We start from the raw sequence: 23,158 nt of genomic DNA, 5'->3' as shown, positions 1-23,158 counted from the left end.
CATTTGAATGTATAAAGCCATCTTAGACATGTTACCCTGCTACATCTGCTCCAAGTTGATGGCGGTACACAACTCCTACAGACTCAGATCCAGCACTTGGCTTGGTTTTAAGGTGCCAAGTTGAAGTGTGAGGACCGAGGCTGGAAAAAGGAGTGTGTTATTTTGGCCCTTGGTCCTGGAACGACCTGCAAGTTCCACTTCAACTGGATCCTCTTCTGTCTTTGTCTAGTTTCAAACAAAAGCTCAGTGAGCTCCTCGCCATTAGCTGCTCCTGTAGAAATGTGTCATTTAGAACCCGTTATCTTCTGTCATGTGCTTTTGTGTTTGTTTCAATGTTTTCTCTGTTTTCATTGTTTTCCATGTTGTGAGTATTGTCTTTGTCATGCCCTGACGTGTCATTGTTGCTGCCTTCTTGGCCAGGTCAGCATCGTAAAAGAGATTTCTATCTCAGTTGCTTTTTATCTGGTTAAATAAACGTGAAATAAATCAATAAAAGTTTTCCTAGTGTCTGAATTCTCAACTGTTAATTTGATTCACTATGGTTTCAATTCGACAACAATCCTTCTAATTTGCCCCCAGCTTACTTCCTGTTGCAGTGTTTGCTGGTACAATAACGCTTAGTTAGGTTCCAGATTTAGTGAAAACATAACGTGTTTGATCGTTCCCCATCACTACAACACCAAACACAGCTAACGAGTCACATCAAAGCAAAACCAAGAGCTAAGATACATGTTTGTGTGTATATTATAAGATGTATATAACCTAGTAGTGTAGAATAGAATAAGAATAGAACTTTAATTGCCACTTTAATTGGAACTTTAATTGCCACATGACCAGTATTTGTTTTCTGTACATACAGGATGTAAAAATAGACACTGCATCATAAGTGCTTCACAATAAAGTGCATCCAGACAAAACCAATAACAGTGCAATTACAGCAAACAACAACCAATTAACAAAAGCATTGACGAGACACACTTAGAGCCACATACAGTAGACACACTGCAGTAAGTCCTTGTGGTTAATGGAGGGAGTTGAGTTTTCTCATTGCTGTGGGAAAGAAGCTGTTTTTAAAACGGCTGGATTTTGTGGCAAGTGACCTGAGACGCCTCCCAGAGGGGAGGGTGTGGAAGAGCTGGTTAGCAGGATGGGAGAGGTCAGAGATGATCTTTTATGGCCATTTTGAAACACGCTGGTGGTAAATGGATTGGATTGAGGGGAGGGCAGAACTGGTGATCTTGGAGGCCTTAGACACGATGCGTTGTCATTTCCTCTGTCATGTAGTTAATGATGAATATGAAGTGCTGTCCCTATGAAGAAATCACAAATAACCAAAATATTAAAAGTCTTGTTGTTTAGTTGTTAATTGTGCCTATAATCAATTTCTGAATACAGGATAATGAGAGGAAAATGAACCGACCCAATATGTCCTCATCCCAAACAAATGAACCCACATTTTCTAGGTGAGGTGACCCTCTAGTCTACTCTGGTGGACAACAGGGGGCAAAGCAGTTTGGCCTGTTTGATCCTGACCAGACACAGCAGTCAGACCTCCTGCCGGCAGACAGAGCTTCACATGAGAAGGTGGACTATGCAAGAAGAAGTTAGTAATAAAGGAGGTTACAAGCTGTGCTGCTGACCTAAGTTATGAGGGCTGTAAAACACATTTTTATGGAGAAAAAACTGGTAATTTATTTGGATAGTCCGCCTACACTACAGAGAGTCTACCTAGAATTCAGTAGCGTAGGGTAGTCATGACGGGCCCCAGTGCAAGCAATTTTGACAGGGCCCCCTAGTAGGCTACACACTACTTACGAAATACACACACACACAACTAGGCATAGGCTTAAGGCCAGTGATCCAAAATGTTTTTTGGATCATGATTGTAACTCTGTAGTAACCTGACTCCGCCAGATGGGGCGGTATTGAGTTAACTCTGTAGTGCCATTGTCCCACATTCAGTCAGTGAATGTTTATTGCAAACGGACAATTTAAATACATGAAGAAATGCTGTTTTCATTGATTATTATTGCTTATCATTGAAATGATAAACAGCATGTCATGTATGGTCATGTCTACCCACACTTAGTAGTTATGAAGTATTGATTGAAAAAGTGTCAAAGTAGATCTGAAGTGTAAAAATGTTGGGCACCCCTGGCATAGGCTATAATACATTTTACCAACTTGTGTTGGATTTGACAGTTAAATGAGTTACTTAGGGCCTATAAGCATAATTTAGGATATAGGAGGGACCAGGATGTTGGTAAACAAACGACTTCCACAGACTGCTGTTGGTTTGAAACAGCAGTTCATGGTGAAACCATGCCCTCTTTGAACTGTAACTACTCCATACTTTAAGCTAGACACTCCATTTAAATGTTAAACAACTGATGAGCTTAATTCAGCTTTAAAATGTCTTTTGTACTATTTGAGAAATCACAGTTTAGGCTTTAGACCTTTTTCAGCTGGGGACTAGGGCTGCAACTATCGATAGTCTGTTATCTCTCTGCCTACAATACAGATAGTCTGTTATCTCTCTGCCTACAATACAGATAGTCTGTTATCTCTCTGCCTACAATACAGATAGACTGTTATCTCTCTGCCTACAATACAGACAGTCTGTTATCTCTCTACCTACAATACAGATAGTCTGTTATCTCTCTGCCTACAATACAGATAGTCTGTTATCTCTCTACCTACAATACAGATAGTCTGTTATCTCTCTACCTACAATACAGATAGTCTGTTATCTCTCTGCCTACAATACAGATAGTCTGTTATCTCTCTACCTACAATACAGATAGTCTGTTATCTCTCTGCCTACAATACAGTGCATGATGGGACAGAAGGGCTCATGGGCCCTGAGAGCCTCAGTCAGCAGACCCTGCTCCTCACACAGAGAGGCCACCTGACCCACAATGCAACACACACAGAGAGGTCACCTGACCCACAATGCAACACACACAGAGAGGTCACCTGACACATAATGCAACACACACAGAGAGGTCACCTGACACACAATGCAACACACACAGAGAGGTCACCTGACACATAATGCAACACACACAGAGAGGCCACCTGACACACAATGCAACACACACAGAGTGGTCACCTGACCCACAATGCAACACACACAGAGAGGTCACCTGACACACAATGCAACACACACAGAGAGGTCACCTGACCCACAATGCAACACACACAGAGAGGTCACCTGACACACAATGCAACACACACAGAGAGGTCACCTGACACACAATGCAACACACACAGAGAGGTCACCTGACCCACAATGCAACACACACAGAGAGGTCACCTGACCCACAATGCAACACACACAGAGAGGTCACCTGACACATAATGCAATACACACAGAGAGGTCACCTGACACATAATGCAACACACACAGAGAGGTCACCTGACCCACAATGCAACACACACAGAGAGGCCACCTGACACACAATGCAACACACACAGAGAGGTCACCTGACACATAATGCAACACACACACAGAGAGGCCACCTGACCCACAATGCAACACACACAGAGAGGTCACCTGACACACAATGCAACACACACAGAGAGGTCACCTGACACACAATGCAACACACACAGAGAGGTCACCTGACACACAATGCAACACAAAAATAGAAATACAATACAAATGTAAGTGTAATGTAACTTTGCTTCTTTTCAGATCAGATGACTTTAATAACAAATAATACATCAGACCCTCGAGCTACTTCTGCTTTCACTCACATAATGGTCAAAATATAGGAACATACTTCCAGGAAGTATATAGCCTATGTTTGAATGCATAAAATAAAGCTGATACTATTCAATTAGACTATTTAAATATCTTCGCCTTTCAAAGTACATCACAAACGTTCACGAATCTAAGAGTTGTTTCATAATCTCCTGCACTACACACTCCAGTCCAGTTGGTGGCGGTAATGCACCTCTTAAGTTGGCTTGGCAGCCAAACGCCATAAAACACCAACCTTCACGTCCGTTCTTGAAAGGAGTAGCAGTAGCGTATTATTTCCCGGTTATATCCTCGGTACTTGAGAAGTTTAATTTACAAACACAAGATCGTATGTTCGGAGATATGAGCACGAATATATAACGTGGAACCGGGGCCCCATTTAACTCTGAGGGGAAGAAGAAGCTCCTCTCTTATGGGACTCAGGTGAATGGTTTAGCTGTGAAGCTAACGAAGTTAGCTCTGAAGCTATTGGAGCTTTGAATGATAACGGTTGTCAGTAAATAGTTCGGGAGGGAACGTTCCTGTCACTGTGTGAAAATGAAAATATCTAAAGTCCAGAAGCTGAGAGCGGTGGTGAAGCAGCGCCTAACTGCGGCTGTTGAAGAGATATTTGGACTGTTTGAAAGAATGATAGCAGAGTACGAAGAGGAGGCTACTCGTTCAAGAGAGGAGATCGACCGGCAAGGAAAACTGCTGGACGCATTGCGGTTACACAGAGAAGTCTTGCCTCCAGACCTCCAGCAGCTGTTGGTCATTAAAGAAGAGGCTCCCACTGAGCAGCAGGAGTGGATCTGCAGTCTGGACCAGGAGGACCAAGAGCGCCCACACATTAAAGAGGAACAAGAGGAACTCTGGATCCATCAGGAGGGAGAGCAGCTTCAGGAGAACCGAGACCCCCCACACATTAAAGAGGAAGAGGAGGAACTCTGGATCCTTCAGGAGGGAGAGCAGCTTCAGGAGAACCAAGACCCCCCACACATTAAAGAGGAAGAGGAGGAACTCTGGATCCGTCATGAGGGAGAGCAGCTTCAAGGGCTGGAGGAGGCCCATATCACCAAGTTCTCAGTCACTCCTGTCCCTGTGAAGAGTGAAGATGATGAAGAGAAACCTCAGTCCCCACAGCTTCATCAAAGCCACACTGAGGAGAACAGAGAGGCAGAGGCTCTAGCCAGCAGCTCAACTGAACCGATGAAAACAGAAGATGGTGGAGAAGACTGTGGAGCATCAGAACCATCCAGGAACTTAGATCCAGCTACTGCAGCTAGTAGTTTACAACCAGCTAGGGATGACAAGACTTCAGACTCTGCTGAACCTGAGACTGAAGACGGTGATGAAGAATGGATGGAAACTAGTGAACCTCAATCAGGTTTAGACTCTCAGAGAAACAGTGAAGTTCTTGGGAAGAAACGCTTGAGTCGTTCAGTTTGTAGTCAAAGTTTTGGTAATGCAGCAAACTTGGAGAAACACATGATAATCCACACAGGTGAGAAACAATTTAATTGCTCAGTATGTGGTAAAGGTTTTGGTCAAAAAGGACACTTGAAGTCACACATGATAGTCCACACAGGAGATAAACAATTTCATTGCTCAGTCTGTGGTAAAGGTTTTGGTCATAAAGGAAACTTCAAGTCACACATGGTAGTCCACACAGGAGATAAACAATTTCATTGCTCAGTCTGTGGTAAAGGTTTTGGTCAAAAAGGACACTTGAAGTCACACATGACAGTCCACACAGGAGATAAACAATTTCATTGCTCAGTCTGTGGTAAAGGTTTTGGCCGTAAATCAAGCTTGAAGACACACATGATAGTCCACACAGGAGATAAACAATTTCATTGCTCAGTCTGTGGTAAAGGTTTTGGTCGTAAAGGAGACTTAAAGTCACACATGATAGTCCACACAGGAGATAAACAATTTCATTGCTCAGTCTGTGGTAAAGGTTTTGGTCAAAAAGGACACTTGAGCCACTTCTTAACATGCAGTGGAATCCGTATTATAACCTGCACCTAGCCGGTTGGCCTGCATGTTAAACAACAATTAGCCGGCCTACGCGCACTCCCGCGAGTCCGTATCTTATCTACCTCGACCACCGGTATAAGATCCGCTTCCACGCAATCGCAGCGCATGTTAAACAGCTGGCAGGATATTATCCGCATATCCGTAGTGGGCAGGTGTGGCTCGTGACTCACTTCACGTTCACTAGTTTATTAATTAATGAATCGTTCGGGCAATCGCTTATATCAACGAACAAACTCACAGTTTCCTCAGTGCTGCAAAAACGGATTGATTGATTGTTTGGCCAATGCGCTTCAGCTGCAGCCAGGCAGGTCCAGTGCATCAGGTCTGCTGCTGCTGCTGCTTGCTTGCTCCCATGTCAGAAAAAGCCTAACTTGTGTGGGGAGAAATACATTGAAAACTAGTTAGATATGACTTGAAATGCCACTTGTAAAATAAATCACCCACAGTGATTGACGACAGTCCGACCACTATTTTGACTGGGCTGCGCCTGCTTTATGTAGCAATGTGAAGCGCTCATTTTTTGGCACATTGCCACCCCTCGTTGGAATGGACTCCGTTAAAACCAACGGCATGCTTTTTGAAGTCTCCAGATTTGTCGCTAACGTGATGCAGCCAATTATATCAGCAGGCAGTGTTGTGTGCCTCTCCACTGCGTAGAGGATAGGAGCTGACTGACTGATAGGCTATCAAACTTTTGTGGGGAGAAATAGCCTACATTTAAAACTAGTCAGATATGACTAGTTGCCACTTGTAAAATAGATCACCCACAGTGATTGACGACGGTGCGACCACTATTTTGACTGCCTCATAGCTACAGCTGCTTCCTATCACATTTCTTGTTTTCGATAGATGCTACCGCGCCGCCCCCCCCCCCCCCCCCCCCCCGCCCACTGGCAGAAAAAACGGCTCATATCCAGTTGTTTCTTAACAAAGACCCCTGATGTTTAGAAAGGCAAAACCTGAAAATATCCTGCTCTCTCTAGCAGGACATGATCCAGAGTTCATGTTTAAAAGGCACATTGAAGTCACACATGACAGTCCACACAGGAGATAAACAATTGCATTGCTCAGTGACTGTTTTAGTCAGATAGATATCACCACAATCCCAGTGAAGGACACACTTGCTGTTCTCATGGCTTTCACAATCAATCTAGCCATGATTTATGGAAATAATCACATGGTTGGAAACGTCCTTGACCAATCAGCTTGCACGGATAAAACGAACAGTTAATTAAGACTCGTTAAAATTAGTGCATGCATCCTCCAAAGCTGCGATGTTAACACAGGAGTGGAATAACTTACAATCATCCAGGTCAAGAAGAGACATAAGATTTTCATTCTCGTTCTTGATCTCTTTTTTGGCAGGCTTGGAAGGAGGTTTAGAGGCAGTTGTCTGGGAAAAGATCAAATAAATATAGTATTAATATTAATATATACACTGATTTACATGTTATTGTGTACAAGTGTTTTAAAGACTCAATCTCATTGTTTCATTGTACAATGTACAATAATACTCTTTAAATGTAACAAATCAAGGAATTGAATGCCGTTTTAGATTTGACATTCAACACTTTAGAAGGAGATTTTCTTTAATGCAAAACTCACTTTCTGTATATTATAGGGTAGATATGTTTTCTGTAGAATACATTCGCTATCAATACCTTCTTTTTCTTTTTGACCTCTGCCTCCGACTCCTCCTCCTCCGACTCTGATTGGCTGCTCTCAGACTCGCTCTCCTCCTCCTCAGATTCAGACTCAGACTCGCCCTTCTGTGGGTTGCTCTTCCTCTTGATCTTCCTCTCCTCCTCTTCGCTGCTCTGCTCGCTGGGAAGGAAAGCAGAGGTCAGATGAGGACGATGTGCGTCGATGGCGGAGAACGAGTAAAAACTGTGACTCGAGTCCAATGGTGCACGATAGATTAATAAACAGAAACATGAGCTACCTTTCACTTTCCTGCACGGGCTTCTTTAATTCTATCTTTGTCGTCTTCTTCTTCTCCTCCTCCTCAGACTCTGAGGCCTCCTCGCTCTCTTCGCTCTCTGATCCCGAGCCACTCTCCTCCTCGCTGACGCTGCTCACCGAGCCACTGGCAGAGTCCGCCTCTGGGGCCAGGGAGGGGAAAGGTCAGGGGTCAGAGGTCACTCAAACCAACACACACACATACATACATACATACATACATACATACATACATATAGGCTACTCCCGATCGCCGAGGCGCAACGCTGCACTACATGGACCGCTGTGGACACCATGGACAAGTCGTCTGTTTATACTAGTTTCTGGAGTCCGCATGGACTTGGAGGATGCGTGGAGAGAGAGGAGCAAACTAACGTTAACTAGCCTAATAACTAAAGCTAGAACAAGGCATTACAATAAAATATGAGTTCTGTGTTATTAAACATATTTAAATCCTTACATGCCTTTTTGGCTATGGCCACTGGAGGTTCAGTGAACCCCCTGAACGAACGCAAACTTTGCCCATGACGCACACATGCACGCACACACACACACACACACACACACACACACACACACACACACACACACACAGCTGGACTCTCTTCAGTGTCTAGAACATACATGGGCAACATACGGCCCGCGGGCCGTATGCGGCCCGCGGGCGCCCCCTGTGTGGCCCGCGATGGAATTGCAAAAAAAAAAAAAAAAAAAAAAAAAATTTTTTTTTTTTTTTTTTTTTTTTTTTACAGTGCACTTGAACGCAACATGCAATATACCCGCTGAATAAGTGTCCAAATGTTCAAGTCATTCTGGGCAATACTCTTCTGTTATAGCATTTCAGTCTGGAATATGGAATATCTTTCAATAATATTTATGACTAAAAGGCTAAAAGTAATCTCATGTGTAAGAAATGACTGTTCTACATTGAAGTAGAAATTTAAATAATTAACTTGTTGGTTTTGGATTTATTTAGCTTCAAGAGTGCATTTTTGTTCTTGTGTGACCCTCAACACAGGCTTTGAGAATCCCGGGCCACTTACTGATACTTATGCTTAAATTAACCCACTCATATTCTGGTTTATTTCAAGAAAAACATTTCGGCTAGTGGAAATTATAATTGGCTGGTAACTTTAAAATCTAGCAGCCATATTGGCAGGTGGTGAAAAAAGTTAATTTCAAGCCCTGCAGGGAGAGCAGGTGGTGACATAGGAGTGAGTGAGGAAAAGGATCAAATATTGGTGGTTAAGACTGAATAATGACATCACAATTGTTAATTTAAAATGAGTTATTCCTCTAAACCTGGCTTCAAATGCCCAAAATTTTTCGCGCTGGCGCCGTTCAGCCCTCAGCAAAATCTGGTAGCGAGGACATTTTTTTGTGGGCCTCTCTATCATCAAAGTTGCTCATCCATGGGTTACGGCATGACAATATTTGTTCGGCCCCCGGCAACAATCTGGGTTTCTCATGTGGCCCCCCATGAAAAATAGTTGCCCACCCCTGGTCTAGAACATGTCTGCAGGGAGTGTGGAGCCTGACATCTCCTCAGCCTGCTGCTGTCCCACTGGCTGCTCAGTGTGAGACCCTGAGGGGAGATGGGACACACACACACACACACACACACATACACACACATGGCCAGAGCCTTTTCTACTCCATAAGTTTCATATTGAAAGAAGAAAAAGTCACTGTCAACTGTGCCTGGTTCTCCGTTGGGACCTTTTGGTGGTCCTGCCAGATCTGCCTGGGTTTCTGTATTTCCCCTTCTCTATCCAAAGTAAACCACTGAAACTACTGTAACTAAGTGTCTGCATCTGGGTCTCAGTGTGGTCTGCTGCCTGTATACTGTCTTTAATCCAAGGTGCATGAACTGGAAATAGCTACTTCAGCTACTCTTGGAGGCTGATGGCTGCTCTTCAAAAAAAACACTACAGCATAAAAAAAACGTGTCAACAGAGAAGTAACGTTTACAATACATTTAGAAGGTTTTTTCCACATTATACCCACCATGCATGTGCGTAACAGCGCGTGCTCGTTTACTAGTCTGTAATAATACGTATAGGCTAGTTTAGTTTTGAAAGTTATGTGTTGATTTAATTGCTTCGAAAGTGTTTAGGAATAAAAATCCTTTCCAAATTCCCACCGTCGTCATGGCTCTCCTATGTCAGCTGTGTTCTCTGTAAAACACACCATAGCATTTCCAGCTAACTGTTGAACTAATGTTAGTTAGTTCAACTATAACCATAAGATAGCTATTTAATGTACGATACCTTGTAAATTGGCCTCCATCTTCGTTTGGTCGCGTTGCTAGAGAGAGAGAGAGAGAGAGAGAGAGAGAGAGAGAGAGAGAGAGAGAGAGAGAGAGGAGAGAGAGAGAGAGAGAGAGAGAGAGAGAGAGAGAGAGAGAGAGAGAGAGAGAGAGAGAGAGAGAGAGAGAGAGAGAGAGAGAGAGAGAGAGAGAGAGAGAGAGAGACGCACCACTCACGTTCAGCACACATAAAAAATAATATTCACGAATCGATCATAAGTTGCATCCTGCTCGTTTCATCATAAAGCGACGAAGACTATTCTAACAAAGAGTATAGACAGGAAGAGTAAACAAGAGCGAGCTATGTATTTTTTTTTACAACAGCGCTCCCGCCATCTTGGCCCGAACCATGACAACCAATCAGAGGTAGCATAGTCTCTCCAAAATGGCAGATTTGCTGTGCGCTGATGTTGAACAATGTAGCCTACAGCGTCAGTTCTTATTAATAATAAAATATATTTGATTATGACTCAAGATTCAAGATTTTTTTTTTTTTTGTCACTCCATGGTACAAGTATCACGTGTGAAATTCTTGTGCTGAGGACTCCGTTTACAACATAGTACAAATGTGACAGGGCATATGAGTGCAAAAACAACAAGAGACACAACAAGCAATAAGGCAGTATAGTGATAAGACCAGAGCCGTATAATAGAAGAGTTCCGACATCTCCGTTCACTCCAATGGACCAGTTTTTTACAGCGATGGCGGCGGGGCGGAGCCTCCATGGGAGCCTCGCAGAGTTCCAATTACCAGGAAGTAGGTCTATCAGCGTCGCTGTTTCCATTCACAGTTGCAGCAGAACAGATGGCTTGTGATGATGTACTTTGAAAGGTAAGACGTTTAAAGAGTCAAATTGTATATTATCAGCACATCTGAATCAAATTAACGTGTGCATTAAAGCATGCTAGTCGATTATCCCTCAATACATTAGTAGATTTAGGGAAGATAGAAGGTAAAGCTAGATAGCAGATTATGGTAGGGTTGCCGACTTCTTGAAATGGAAATAATTTCTCAGTTAACATTCACATAGCTCCGTTGCTACACGCTGAAAACGATTGGTGTGGATTATGCAATGAAGCAGTATGTTCGTTGGATGGCTGTAAACAGCCTTTTCCCCCTCTAATCCACAATAAAAAGCGTCCGTGGTTGACAGTCTGTCTTCAGTTGCTGCGGGAAGTTGATGCAGAGTGCAAGTGCCACTGATCAGTGTGAGCATATTATGAGTGGATTTGGTTCATTTCTGCTGTGTGTATTTGGACAGTGTGCGTCCATTGAGAGGCAAGTTTTCTACTTCTTAATCTATTTCTGTTATAAGTAGGCTATATATGTTTGGTTGCTGTTGGTAATAAGCGAAGTAGGCTACATATGTTTGGTTGCTGTTGGTGAGAGGCAGTGCATGCCCGAGTTAATTGATAGGAATGTGCACATGACCAGAGGCAGTGCATGCGCGAGTTAATTGATAGGAATGTGCACATGCCCACAGAGCATGGGCATGTGCGGTATAAGACGCAATAGCCATATATCGGTATATGTTTGCTACTCACCTCACCTGTCAGTCTATTCTCAGTTAATCTTTTGCTATTACAATTACAAACATAGTTTACATGTTGTTTTCCAGTATTGTATAGTGCTGTTGGGGAATGCAGGATATTATATATATTAATAATATTATTATTACTTATGTTTTGGGAATTATATAATGCTTAATGCTATATTCTACATAGCTGTTTAATAGTTTAATTCACATACTGTAATATTTATTGGCTTTATCTTCTGTGTTTACAGAACCACACTCACACACATCCCTGCACAACCCATACGCAGCAAATAAATACTGCTGGATACATCCTTGCCTCCCTGCATTCTTACCAATGCACTACAGTGGTCACCTATTCCAAATCAGCCCATCATACAGTCCTAAATATTAATCAGTCATAACACCTGTTATAGTTAATATCAGTATCTTCATTACAAGGCATACTATCATTTAACTAAAGTAGGATAATACCCACAATTATGTTATTTCCTTTTCTTGATGAACGTGGCTCATAGCAATTAATAGGAATTACCGAAAGGAATGTGGTCAATGCTGCTGCCATGTAGGCATAAATTGTAATTAGATATAATTTATTTGATGGGAAGAGGGCTTGCAGCTGTGTACTGTCATGTATATCTTTCTGTTATTCTTGAGGCTTGAGATATGATGTAGATTGGAGATTATTGTACTATACTCAGTTACATTATTTTAATAACTACTTAATTAAATGTGTATTGTATTTTCCTACAGCAACCACATGCTCAATCACATGCCAGACTTACCAATTAATAAACCAGTGAACAAGACCATGGTTGCAGTCTCTCTAACCGGAGGGCATAGCCAGTTGACTACAACCAGTATTTCAGCATCTGATACGATACGATACAAAATACTTTATTAATCCCCCAGGGGGGAAACTGAGTGCCACCATACTGTACATGCAAGACAAACAGACAATGGTAAACAGTAAAGACAATCACAGTAGACAAAGAATATAAATGAATAAAATACATGTGACAGCAGTACAAAAAAAGAGGAGAGCACATTGCCAAACGAGGCCAACCAGGTTAATAAGTCCAATATTCCATGATGCCACCCACTGCAGCAGTCTGCAGGCTAGAGTGCAGCAACAAAATAGCAACAACAAGCAGCTCAACGACAATAATCGCACAAATAATCTGCACACTGAATCGCACACTATTTATAGAAATATCATCAAACAATTTTATTTGGGCGTTGCAAAACAAAACTTTCTCATTCTTAATAATAAAACAGCTGTATATTAAGAAAGAAAAATGCAGCGATGTCATTTCGTATTTTTTTTGCCTCAATTCTCAACCTTAGCCGTATGAATCGCTTAATGATTTTTTTCTTGTATTCCACAGCATGACGGAAGCCTACAGGAGAGTGCCTGAGCTTCTTTCTCCAAGACAGCCACTGCGTTGTGGAGCTCCATAAGGGAGGAACAAGTCTTGGTCCTAAATAGTTCCTCAATTTGATGAATAAAACCATAGGCTTCTTGGGAAGGGTGACAAAGAGCACCTGCCTTGAAGTCTTTCAAGTTAACTAAGATGCTGTTTTCTCCAGCAGGGCTGTCATCATTGTGCTAAGCTTTGTTGCAATGTTGCATTCTTCACAGATGCTGGCAAACTTGATGAGCTTGTGGACGATGTAGCCTGCAAGATGGAAAATAATACATTTCTCCGTTTTTGTGAGGTCAGGGGCTGCTCTGTTCACTGCCATCAGCTGTTCCACTCTTCTGACTGACGGAGTGATATTTTTCTCCACTGTGCATTTTGCTTAGAAAGCTGCAAGAGTAAACTATAGCATATGATGCGATGAATGAATGATAACCCACCTTTTGAAGAATACATTACAAAATGAGAAATAGAGTGATAGAGATACAATTAGTGCCTCATGAACAGATTTACTTTAACCTTTCATTTATTTTCATGATTTATTATTACATTTTTTCATTTTCCCCTTTCTGTCAAGTACCCTCTGTAGTACCCCAGAGGTACACGTACCCCAGTTTGGGAACCACTGCCATAGTGGTTGAATGCACAGTATTAGGGAACACTTTATACTTACTGGACATGTACACACTCATTACATAATATAAAAGACAACCATGAACATGAGACAACTTTATACAAATTCATATCACATGCATCATCATAACTGATGTGTCTTGTCATACTTTGTTCAACATCAGCAGCAAAAGCTGTTGATGATCACAACTAATGAAGTTCCCTAAGTTTGGCAACAAAGACCTCACCTCCCAATTAAATGTCCTGTCCAAGCCTAGATAGATGTGTCTGTGTCCCTCTCTCTCTCTCCCTCTCTCTCTCTCTCTCTCTCTCTCTCTTTCAGCACAAGAACCACAGGGGGATTCAATGGCACCTGAAGACTCCTTGTAATGAGACAGAAGCATCGCCCTGCACCCTGAGTTTTAACTCCTTGGGTTTTGCGAGCCTTTCCTTGTTCTGTAGTTTTAATAAACCAAACATAAGCTTTACAATGGTATGGTCTTTGTGAACAAGTGCAAATGCAGTGTTTGAACATGATTACCTCATATAGTTTCCTGTTGTTGGGATGTTCAATTGATAGATTGCTCCTCCTCACTTGAGCCAACCATTTTTTCCTCCTCTCCTCATCTTTGGGGAAATTGTACATTCCTACCCCGGATTCTGAGTGCTTTGAGCATTCCCATGCAGCAAACCGTGGTGGGGACTATACCGAGGCAAGCACCGAGGAAAGGCCACACAGACAACCTGCTTGATTTGCTATCCATGTTTCTGATTTTATTAGAGTTTGATTGAATGAACTAGTTTCAGTAAATAAAGTGAGGGCCTTTAATAAAGTGTTCTATTTTCATTAGGCCTAAAAGGTTGTTATAGCCTACTGCATTATCCATTGTGTCAAATATCTATCTGAAAACCAAAAAGATGACTGAAACCACAATAAATAAATACAATTGTAGAAAGGTCATCTGAACTTTGAAACATAATACTTTCCCCTCCTCTAGAAGCATTAGGATGTCTTGACTGGCATACAAGTATTTAGAAAAAGAAAAGAAAAACACCTTGATGTAACTACATACACATGTCAGTGGGCTATATATAAATAAACACTTAACAGTGTAAATAAATGCATTTATTGACTGGATAATTACCAAAGACCGTAGTTATGACTCCCTCTGTTGTCTTTGACCATTGTGTTTGACAGGCTTCATATTTCCCGCCAAGCCACTGGAACTCTCCAGTGGCTACATGGGTCACGTGACGTTCAGCGTTTTGGTCCTCCGCTGACACTACTCTCTCTCTAGATTGCTCTGGATAAGACAAGTCAGAGACAGTGGCATATTCACTGCACATAGGTGCACATGTCTAAATGACGTAATGTAAATGTAATGTAATAAAAAAAAAAAAAAAAATTTTTTTTTTGCTAAATCTTCATAGTTCAACGAAAATAGTTTATGCTTTAAATCTAAAATGGTTCATGGATTACATTCTAATAACAAACCTATCAAATTAAAAGTCAAGCACGTTACCGTGGAAACAAAAAAAATTGTCTGTTTGGGTTAGCCAATCATCCTCGTCTTGGGCGGTGCTTAGCGTTAGTGCCCTTGGAAAATAGTTTCGGGGTGGAACTTGTGTCGGCGGAACATTTACACAGGAGGAGGAGCGCTCACAGGCATAAAGTCGTTAGACAGCAAATGTTCTAAACATATTCTCTTGATATCTTTACAACCATCCACCGAAAGTGCCGAGCAGGCCTTCTTTATTGCACAATCCAAATTTTCTTCAAAACTTGCCATTTTCAGCATGTAGCAATGAGTTAGCCTGTAGGTTTCTGCCGTTAGCTTTCTACGCTAGCTAGTTAGCGTTCGGCGGGAGCATTACAGCGACACACATGGGAGCGGAAGCCGATCTGATTGACATATGGTCGGAGCCAATGAACAGAGCGTGACAGAGCTTGCAAGCGGGGGAGCGGATATCCTGCTGCCACCGAAACAGCCGCTCGAATGGGAGAGCAGCTTTAGAGCAGGGGCGGGCTGATCTTCGTACGGCGCCAGACTCTCTGAGCTCAAGCCACAACTGAAGACGGTAAAGTCAGAAGACACGATTGACGACGGTTACATTTAATGCTACATCTGAGATTTGTGGAGCAAGAACCTGCAGGACCAAGTAAGACAACTCCCACTCAGGCGCTTTAGCTCGAGTTGCACCAGAGGTAAAGTGCTGAGCCAGAGTTCCCAGGTTCGTACGCTACATTAGCTAGCAGTTAGCTAGTCGATGCTTCTCTGTTCGTCTGCCTAGCTGCTTAGCGTAGCTGCTTTTTCTTTCTCGGTGTTTCAGATGGACTTTTATGAAAACGGCAAATACATGCAATGTAACGTTAGCACTTTCTGTCTGGAGGCGAGGATGATGGCGTTTACAACAGATAACCGTATCGTTATTAACCGTCTGTAACGTTAGCTAGCTCTCATTCGGTTGGTTGGTCGTTACATGACTAGTAAACTAATGAGAGCTAGCTAGCTAACGTTGGTTACAGACTAAATGTTATGCTAGACGTTATGCTTAGCTGTTGTAAACGCCCTCAGCCTCGCTGCACGAAGTACTAACGTTACATTGCATGTATTTGAACGACGTAGTTTAACTACACTTTGCAGCAGCTTGCTGGTAGTTCAACTACATTCATATTAGTTAAACTTTTTTCCCCGTCCTGATCGCTTTAAAGACAGTGGACCGTGGAGTCGGCCAGGATCCCACTAATGTTACTGTACTTGACAAGACAGTCTATGTTACCTCTGATTGGCTTGCCCTGATGACATGATACAGTTGGGTTAATTCTGAAATGAATCAATGCAGACTTTGGATACACTTATTTAACGTTAATCTTGCCCCATTAGGCATTCTCTACTGGGACATTATTGTAAACAAACATTGTGATTCTGGTTCATTTTAAAATGTTCTATGGAATATCCACACCGTTTGTGTAGCTTTTGGCACAAACAGTGCCAAAAGTGTCTGTGGTTTGATTGGGTGGTCTGTGTTTGAGCAGAAACGTTAAGTGGCCTGCAGTGCAGAGGGCAGGACTGCCCAGACCGAGAGCCAAGGCTCTGGCCAAATTCTGCTCTATTTTTGCAATAATTGGCAGTCACCACATTTGGAGGAGGCGCTGTTTCCTTTATCCATAGATTCAGACTAGATACATCTGTCACTATAAGATTTCCCATTGATTGTGCATCTATTATTGTTTGTGTTCAAGGATTTTTTGTCTAAATGGGAACACAAATAAAGGTATTCAAATGTGTGTGTGTGTGTGTGTGTATAGGATGACCGACTGGATGTACCAGGGCCCCAGTGGTCAGGTGTCCAGGGACGAGTATCTGCTGGGACGTCCCATCGACAAGCAGATCACTGAGCAGTATGAGGAGGCTGAGAGCGGTCCATCCGCCCAAACCGGCCTCCTGCCTGGCTCCATCTTCAACCCTACCACCCCTGCCTCCAACCTCGACCTGGCTGCCAAGATTAGGGAAGATCCCCTGTTTGAAATCAGGTTAGTCATGTTCCTTCTTGTAGCTTGTACACTTCCCAAATCCTATTAAAGTCACACATAGGCCAGATAATTTTATTATGTTCTGTCCCTGTGCAAATCATCTAATTTATGTTTTGTTTTTGTCTTAAGGAAACGGGAGGAAGAACAAGAGAGAGAAGTCTTGACTAATCCAGTGAAGATGAAGAAAATCAAAGAATTGGTAAAATGATTGTGTAACTGTTTTGAAGTGTTTATATGTGTTGGATGTTGACAGCAAATGTTAGACCTTGTTTTTGTTCCAAACAAAAGTTACAGATTTAACTTATTGTAAGTAATCAACATTTGAATCTAGTTTTTGTCTGCAATCAGTGGTCACTGGTATCAGTGTCACTGCTAGTGAAATTTCTTTCAACAATGTTTCCACTAACTTTGTTAATACAAGATAACAACAGTCAAGGTAGAAAAATGGTACAATATTGCAACCATGATTTAGTAGTCTCTGTGTTCTCTTGGTGCATGACTGAGAAGCTGCTAGTGTGAAAATAGTGGAGAGAGGCTAAACATCTGTCTGATCTCTCACAGCTGCGCCAGAATCTTGAAAAGAAAGACAAGAAAAAGAAGAGGAAGAAGGAGAAGAAGGGAGACAAAGAGCGGAGAAAGGAGAAGAAGCATAAGAGAAGGAGCACAAGTTCAAGTGCAGAGGAGGAAAATGACAAAAAATACAGGTATTTGATCTCAATTATCAATCAAAGTTGTAGCAGTTAGATTTAGGCGATTGGACTACAATCCATCCTCAGTGCGGCGTGGGTGCATTCACAGTTGCATTTTTATGTGTTTAAGCGATATCGGGTGTAAATGGGGTCTAAGCGACATCTAGCTTCATTTAGTTAAACTTGTGTCTCATTCAAGTGGAAGCAGTTTGTAATTAGGGTCTATCATCTGTTCTCAGGTCACATCCAAAAGATGAATCTTCAGTCGCTGCCAAATCTCATTCTCACCATGTTTCAAGCTATGGGCTACAGGTAAGAGAGCAGCAAACCAGTGTCTGGTAATACCACTGCTATCGTAATCATGTACATGTAATTCAGATGCATCCTGCAGTTTCAGTTGCTCAACTCACTGTAGCAGCACACTACCAAGTCCTAACTGTGAAATCTCTTCTCAGGTCCCTGCTGGAAGACATCACCAGTCCTCTGCTCACTCAGGACGCCACGAGAGGAGCCGCTCCCGATCACCTCACAGGATCAACAGGGAGAACCACTCCTCAAACAGACCCGACAGGAAGGTCCAGCAACGAGCTCCCAGTCCACAGGACCGCTACCACCGACAAAACAACCACAGATCCAAGTAACAATCCGCAGAGTTAACACTGAACTTGTATTATCACCGGGCGAGATTTCAATATTATTGTCTATCATCTTTAATTGGGAACATATTGTGATGCTATGGTTATTGTGACACAATTCTGGCATCTAGATTGATGATAACATAAGCATTTTTTTTCTTACTCTGACAAAACATTTCAAGGAATATTTGAAATGATTTACATGTCATTTTGCATACATGTGCCTTATCATCATCAGTATAGGGAGCTGCGGCTCTGTGCCTCTATCTGTCTCACTGATGACATCAGTGATGTCATAAATTGTGACATCGTCAGTGATGTTATAAATTGTGACATCATCAGTGATGTCAGAGGCATTGTGACATCATCAGTGATGCACACATATACACACACAAGAGAGAGAGAGACACACACACACACACACACACACATATATACACACAAGAGACAGACACACACTGATGTCATCAGTGATGTCATCAGTCTGAGGCTCACAAGAGACTCAGGCAGAGAGAGGGGAGGGGGGAGAGACTGATGGAGAGAGAGAGGGGGGGAGAGAGACTGTGGGAGACATTTGGCCCAATTCCACCGCAGGTAGTAGCGCGGTCCCACTCCGCTCGACTCGATAAATGGTCTCATCCCATCGGTAAAAACCGGCCCAGCCCGGTTTGATTTGGGGCTGAGTCGTGCTACTTTTCGTCCCTGCCTCGTCGGGGTTCTATTCTGCGAACCCGGGTTCATACGGTGACGTGAAAACATTGTAGACGACTGATTGGTCCGGCAGAATCGTGTTTACTCTGTCTACTGACTGTCATATGCAATGCTGGCGGCTGCATACCAGTTTAGTGGGCTTCTCTTCTGTTATGTATATTTCCATCAGTCTTTGTATTGCTGCCTTTGCCTCCGGTGAAATAAAATCGTGGCGGGTGTTCAATTGTCTGAGAAAAAAGTCTGCTGCTCGCTCAGGGAGCTCTGTAGCTGAGTGGAGGCTGCAGCGCTCCGCTAGGCCGCAGCGGGTGTTTGGTGAAGCCGCGGTCTTGCCTAGAGGCCGCGGGGTAGAGGCTTCACTCTGTTGCGCCTCTCCCGTCCCCGCACAGCGCAGCCCATGCCTGTCAGTGATATCCATTCTCCTGGTCGATTGTCACATTCGCCCATGTACACTGTAGGTCATTTAGAGGCACCAGTATTTCATAAACAGTTTAAAAGTTCTGTGGATGGATTTAATTGTAATGTTATGTTATAGCCTACTTCGGCTATAAGCGAAGGACAGATATGCAGATATCGCTATGACGGGCGGGGGTGGGCGGGGGCAGATGAACGGCGGTCGAAACAGAACGTCCATCGAGTTGAAACAAGTAGAGGCGAGTGGTGACGGGCTGTGCAGGGCTGTAAAATGTGGTGGGAAAGAGCCAATTGTGCACGTGCCAATATGGCAGGCAAGGCCACACAGCAGCCGAGCTGAATGCGAGCTGCAGGACACGCGGCCAAGCCTAGGAATCGATCGCGCGTAGCGTGCGAGATGGCTAGGTGTGATATATATATATCCATATTGAGAAAAATCTGTATTGGGATATTGATCTCAACCCATATCGCCAGATCTACTTGGTTAATCATTGAATCCATTCCACTGTGTTTCACCATAATGTCTTCCTGTTTATTTGTAGGCAACTCTCTGCTGAAGAGCTGGAGCGGAAGAGGGAGGTGATGATGAACTTTGCCAAGCAGAGAGAGGAGGACAGAGAGGATAACATCAAAAGAAACAAGAGGCGAGATGAGCAGGAGAAGCAGCGGGAACAAAGTACTAAGCATGACCGCCATCCTGGCTTCATCCAGTAAGTCCTGGGTAACATAGAGACACGCAGATAATCAGTGACGATTTTTAATGTATTTAGTTGTGTCGTCGCCACATCCACAAAAAACAGGATTCTGATGTTTATTTTTGGTGCGTCAGCTAATATGGATAATCATGAAATAAGGAAAGACAGCCCGTGCTCTACTTCTTATTTTACCTGGTATATGTTTGAGTTTCACTAACGCTTACCTTTCCTTCCTGTAGCAACATGAAGCTGGAGAGCGCTTCCAGCTCTTCGTTGGAGGACAGAGTGAAGAGGAACATCCACTCCATACAGCGGTCAGAGTACGGACGACAGCAGGAGGAAGCACATGCACAACTGTGGCAACGCCTACGCTAAGACATCCCATCTGAAGGCTCACCTATGCTGGCACAGCGGGGACCGGCCGTTCGTCTGCAACTGGCTCTTCTGCGGGAAGCGCTTCACTCGCTCTGATGAACTGCAGCGCCACCTGCAGACGCACACTGGTGCCAAGAAGTTCAGCTGTGCCTTGTGCCCCAGAGTGTTTATGCGCAACGACCACCTGGCCAAGCACATGCGCACGCACGAGTCCCCGCCAGGGCACGGCGAGGAGAGGGTGAACGGAGACGGGAGGATGGATAAGGGCTTTGACAGCCCCACCCCTCCTCAGTCATCCTCCCTCGTGCCTGCGTCAGATGCCACAGAGCCGCCGCTGAAGCTGAAATGCGAGCCAGACCCCTCCAGTGTAACGGGGCAGTCCAGCTAACTGCATTACTTTTAGAGGTTTTCTCAGTTAGCAGGTCATCATCAGCCTTCTGTCTCAGCCGTAGAGGTGTCACTGTTTTACCATAGAATAGAGAATAGAAGAAGTATGGGACAACCTTTTACTGATAAATTGTGGATTGAACAGAAAGTGTCTTTCTACAGCTTTGTGAATTTGTCAGTACAGCTAACCTAAAGACTTCTGTAATAATCCAAATATTAGAGCACAGATTAAAGAATGCAAGCAGGCATCTTTCCTGAAGGAGTGTCATCTGAGGAGAAAACATTCCTCTGTGCATATGTCCAAATGAAAGGTGGCTTTAGGAGGCAGGAGGGAGAGCCCCCACACATTAAAGATAAGGACCGAGGAGGGAGAGCAGCTTCAGGAGGAGCCAGAGCCCCCACACATTAAAGATAAGGACCGAGGAGGGAGAGCAGCTTCAGGAGGAGCCAGAGCCCCCACACATTAAAGATAAGGACCGAGGAGGGAGAGCAGCTTCAGGAGGAGCCAGAGCCCCCACACATTAAAGATAAGGACCGAGGAGATAAACAATTAAATTTCTCAGTCTGTGGTAAAGGTTTTGGTCATAAAGGACACTTGAAGTCACACATGACAGTCCACACAGGTGAGACACAATTTAATTGCTCAGTCTGTGGTAAAGGTTTTGGCCGTAAATCAAGCTTGAAGACACACATGATACTCCACACAGGAGATAAACAATTTCATTGCTCAGTCTGTGGTAAAGGTTTTGGTCGTAAAGGAGACTTAAAGTCACACATGATACTCCACACAGGAGATAAACAATTTAATTGCTCAGTCTGTGGTAAAGGTTTTGGTCATAAAGGACACTTAAAGTCACACATGATAGTCCACACAGGAGATAAACAATTTCATTGCTCAGTCTGTGGTAAAGGTTTTGGCCGTAAATCAAGCTTGAAGACACACATGATACTCCACACAGGTGAGACACAAATTAATTGCTCAGTCTGTGGTAAAGGCTTTGGCCGTAAATCAAGCTTGAAGACACACATGATAATCCACACAGGAGAGAAACAATTTATTTGCTCAGTCTGTGGTAAAGGTTTTGGTCTTAAAGCAAAACTTGAAGACACACATGATAGTCCACACAGGAGATAAACAATTTAATTGCTCACTCTGTGGTAAAGGTTTTGGTCATAAATCAAACTTAAAGACACACATGATAGTCCACACAGGAGATAAACAATTTCATTGCTCGGTCTGTGGTAAAGGTTTTGGTCATAAAGGATCCTTGAAAACACACATGATAATCCACACAGGAGAGTAAACATTGAATTGCTATCTGTGGTGGAGGGGGGATTTGTGTTGTTTATATGCATACGCGTGTGTGTGTCTGTGTGTGTGTGTGTGTGTGTGTGTGTACACGTACGCGTGTTTGCCCCACTGTCCTGGCCATACTTGACTTACTTTATCATTCTGCTCTGAGATATATGATCTAACTCAGCTTATAGGAATCACCATTGGATTTCATGTTCTTTGATTGGTTAACCCTCACAGGTCGCAGGATGCAGCATTGTCACATTTGAATTAGGGATGGGCATCGAATTTCGAATTTTCGAATAATCGTTATTATCAAGGTCGACTTTTATTATTGAAATTCGAAATTCGATTTTTTTCTTTTTTTTTTGTGAAATGTTGCATTGTCTCCCCTGATTCTAAGTATAGTCGAATCGCTTGGTTTGAGCAAATAAAACAATTTTTATAAGCATTTTAAGCAAGGTTTATGGAAAAATGAATGGCGGATGAAATCCCATGAAGAGGGAGAGGGGGTGACTTTGGCACCCCTTTGGCACTCAGACCTGAGCCTACTAAATATTTAATGAACCACTCATGATTGTCAAAACTGTTTTTTATTTTCGAAAATGTCAATGTCATGTAACATGTTCTTTACTTCAGTGGTGCAATGCTTGTTTGAGCTAAAAATCCACAGCAGAAGCTTTTTATATTAATTAAGAAAGCTGTAGACTTAGAATCAGGGGAGACAATGCAACATTTCACTCACAAAAAAAAAAAAAAAACATTTTGTGGCAACTCTGATTCAATCCAAGACACAGAAAAACAGT

At 43.0% G+C, this 23,158-nt stretch overlaps 2 protein-coding genes across 4 annotated transcripts; one reads left to right on the top strand and one right to left on the bottom strand.

Annotated features, from left to right (window-relative positions):
- Positions 1–1,072: 1,072 nt before the first annotated feature.
- On the bottom strand, positions 1,073–10,033 carry LOC310787774 (uncharacterized protein; the record flags this gene model as incomplete). The annotated part of the gene is made up of 5 exons (XM_083649261.1): positions 1,073–1,310; positions 7,088–7,178; positions 7,447–7,609; positions 7,728–7,887; positions 10,015–10,033. The coding sequence occupies 5 exons, from the start codon at positions 10,031–10,033 to the stop codon at positions 1,285–1,287; spliced, it is 459 nt and encodes a 152-aa protein (XP_083505387.1). The 3' UTR covers positions 1,073–1,284.
- A 5,642-nt stretch (positions 10,034–15,675) lies between these two features.
- LOC310787179 (pre-mRNA-splicing factor CWC25 homolog) lies at positions 15,676–21,709 on the top strand. 3 transcript variants are annotated; one of them, XM_083648546.1, is made up of 8 exons: positions 15,676–15,826; positions 16,931–17,155; positions 17,285–17,354; positions 17,717–17,859; positions 18,084–18,156; positions 18,300–18,481; positions 20,144–20,311; positions 20,536–21,709. In XM_083648546.1, the coding sequence occupies exons 2-8, from the start codon at positions 16,932–16,934 to the stop codon at positions 20,669–20,671; spliced, it is 996 nt and encodes a 331-aa protein (XP_083504672.1). In that variant the 5' UTR covers positions 15,676–15,826; position 16,931; the 3' UTR covers positions 20,672–21,709. The 3 variants fall into 3 exon arrangements, with proteins under 3 accessions (XP_083504672.1, XP_083504671.1, XP_083504673.1); XM_083648545.1 differs by having other exon boundaries at positions 15,676–15,852; XM_083648547.1 differs by having other exon boundaries at positions 15,706–15,780.
- The last annotated feature ends 1,449 nt before the right edge of the window (positions 21,710–23,158 follow it).

This window comes from Poromitra crassiceps (genome assembly GCF_964638095.1).
Source record: "Poromitra crassiceps genome assembly, chromosome: 13".
Lineage (NCBI taxonomy): Eukaryota > Metazoa > Chordata > Actinopteri > Beryciformes > Melamphaidae > Poromitra > Poromitra crassiceps.
This window is presented reverse-complemented; position numbering and strand designations above follow the sequence as displayed.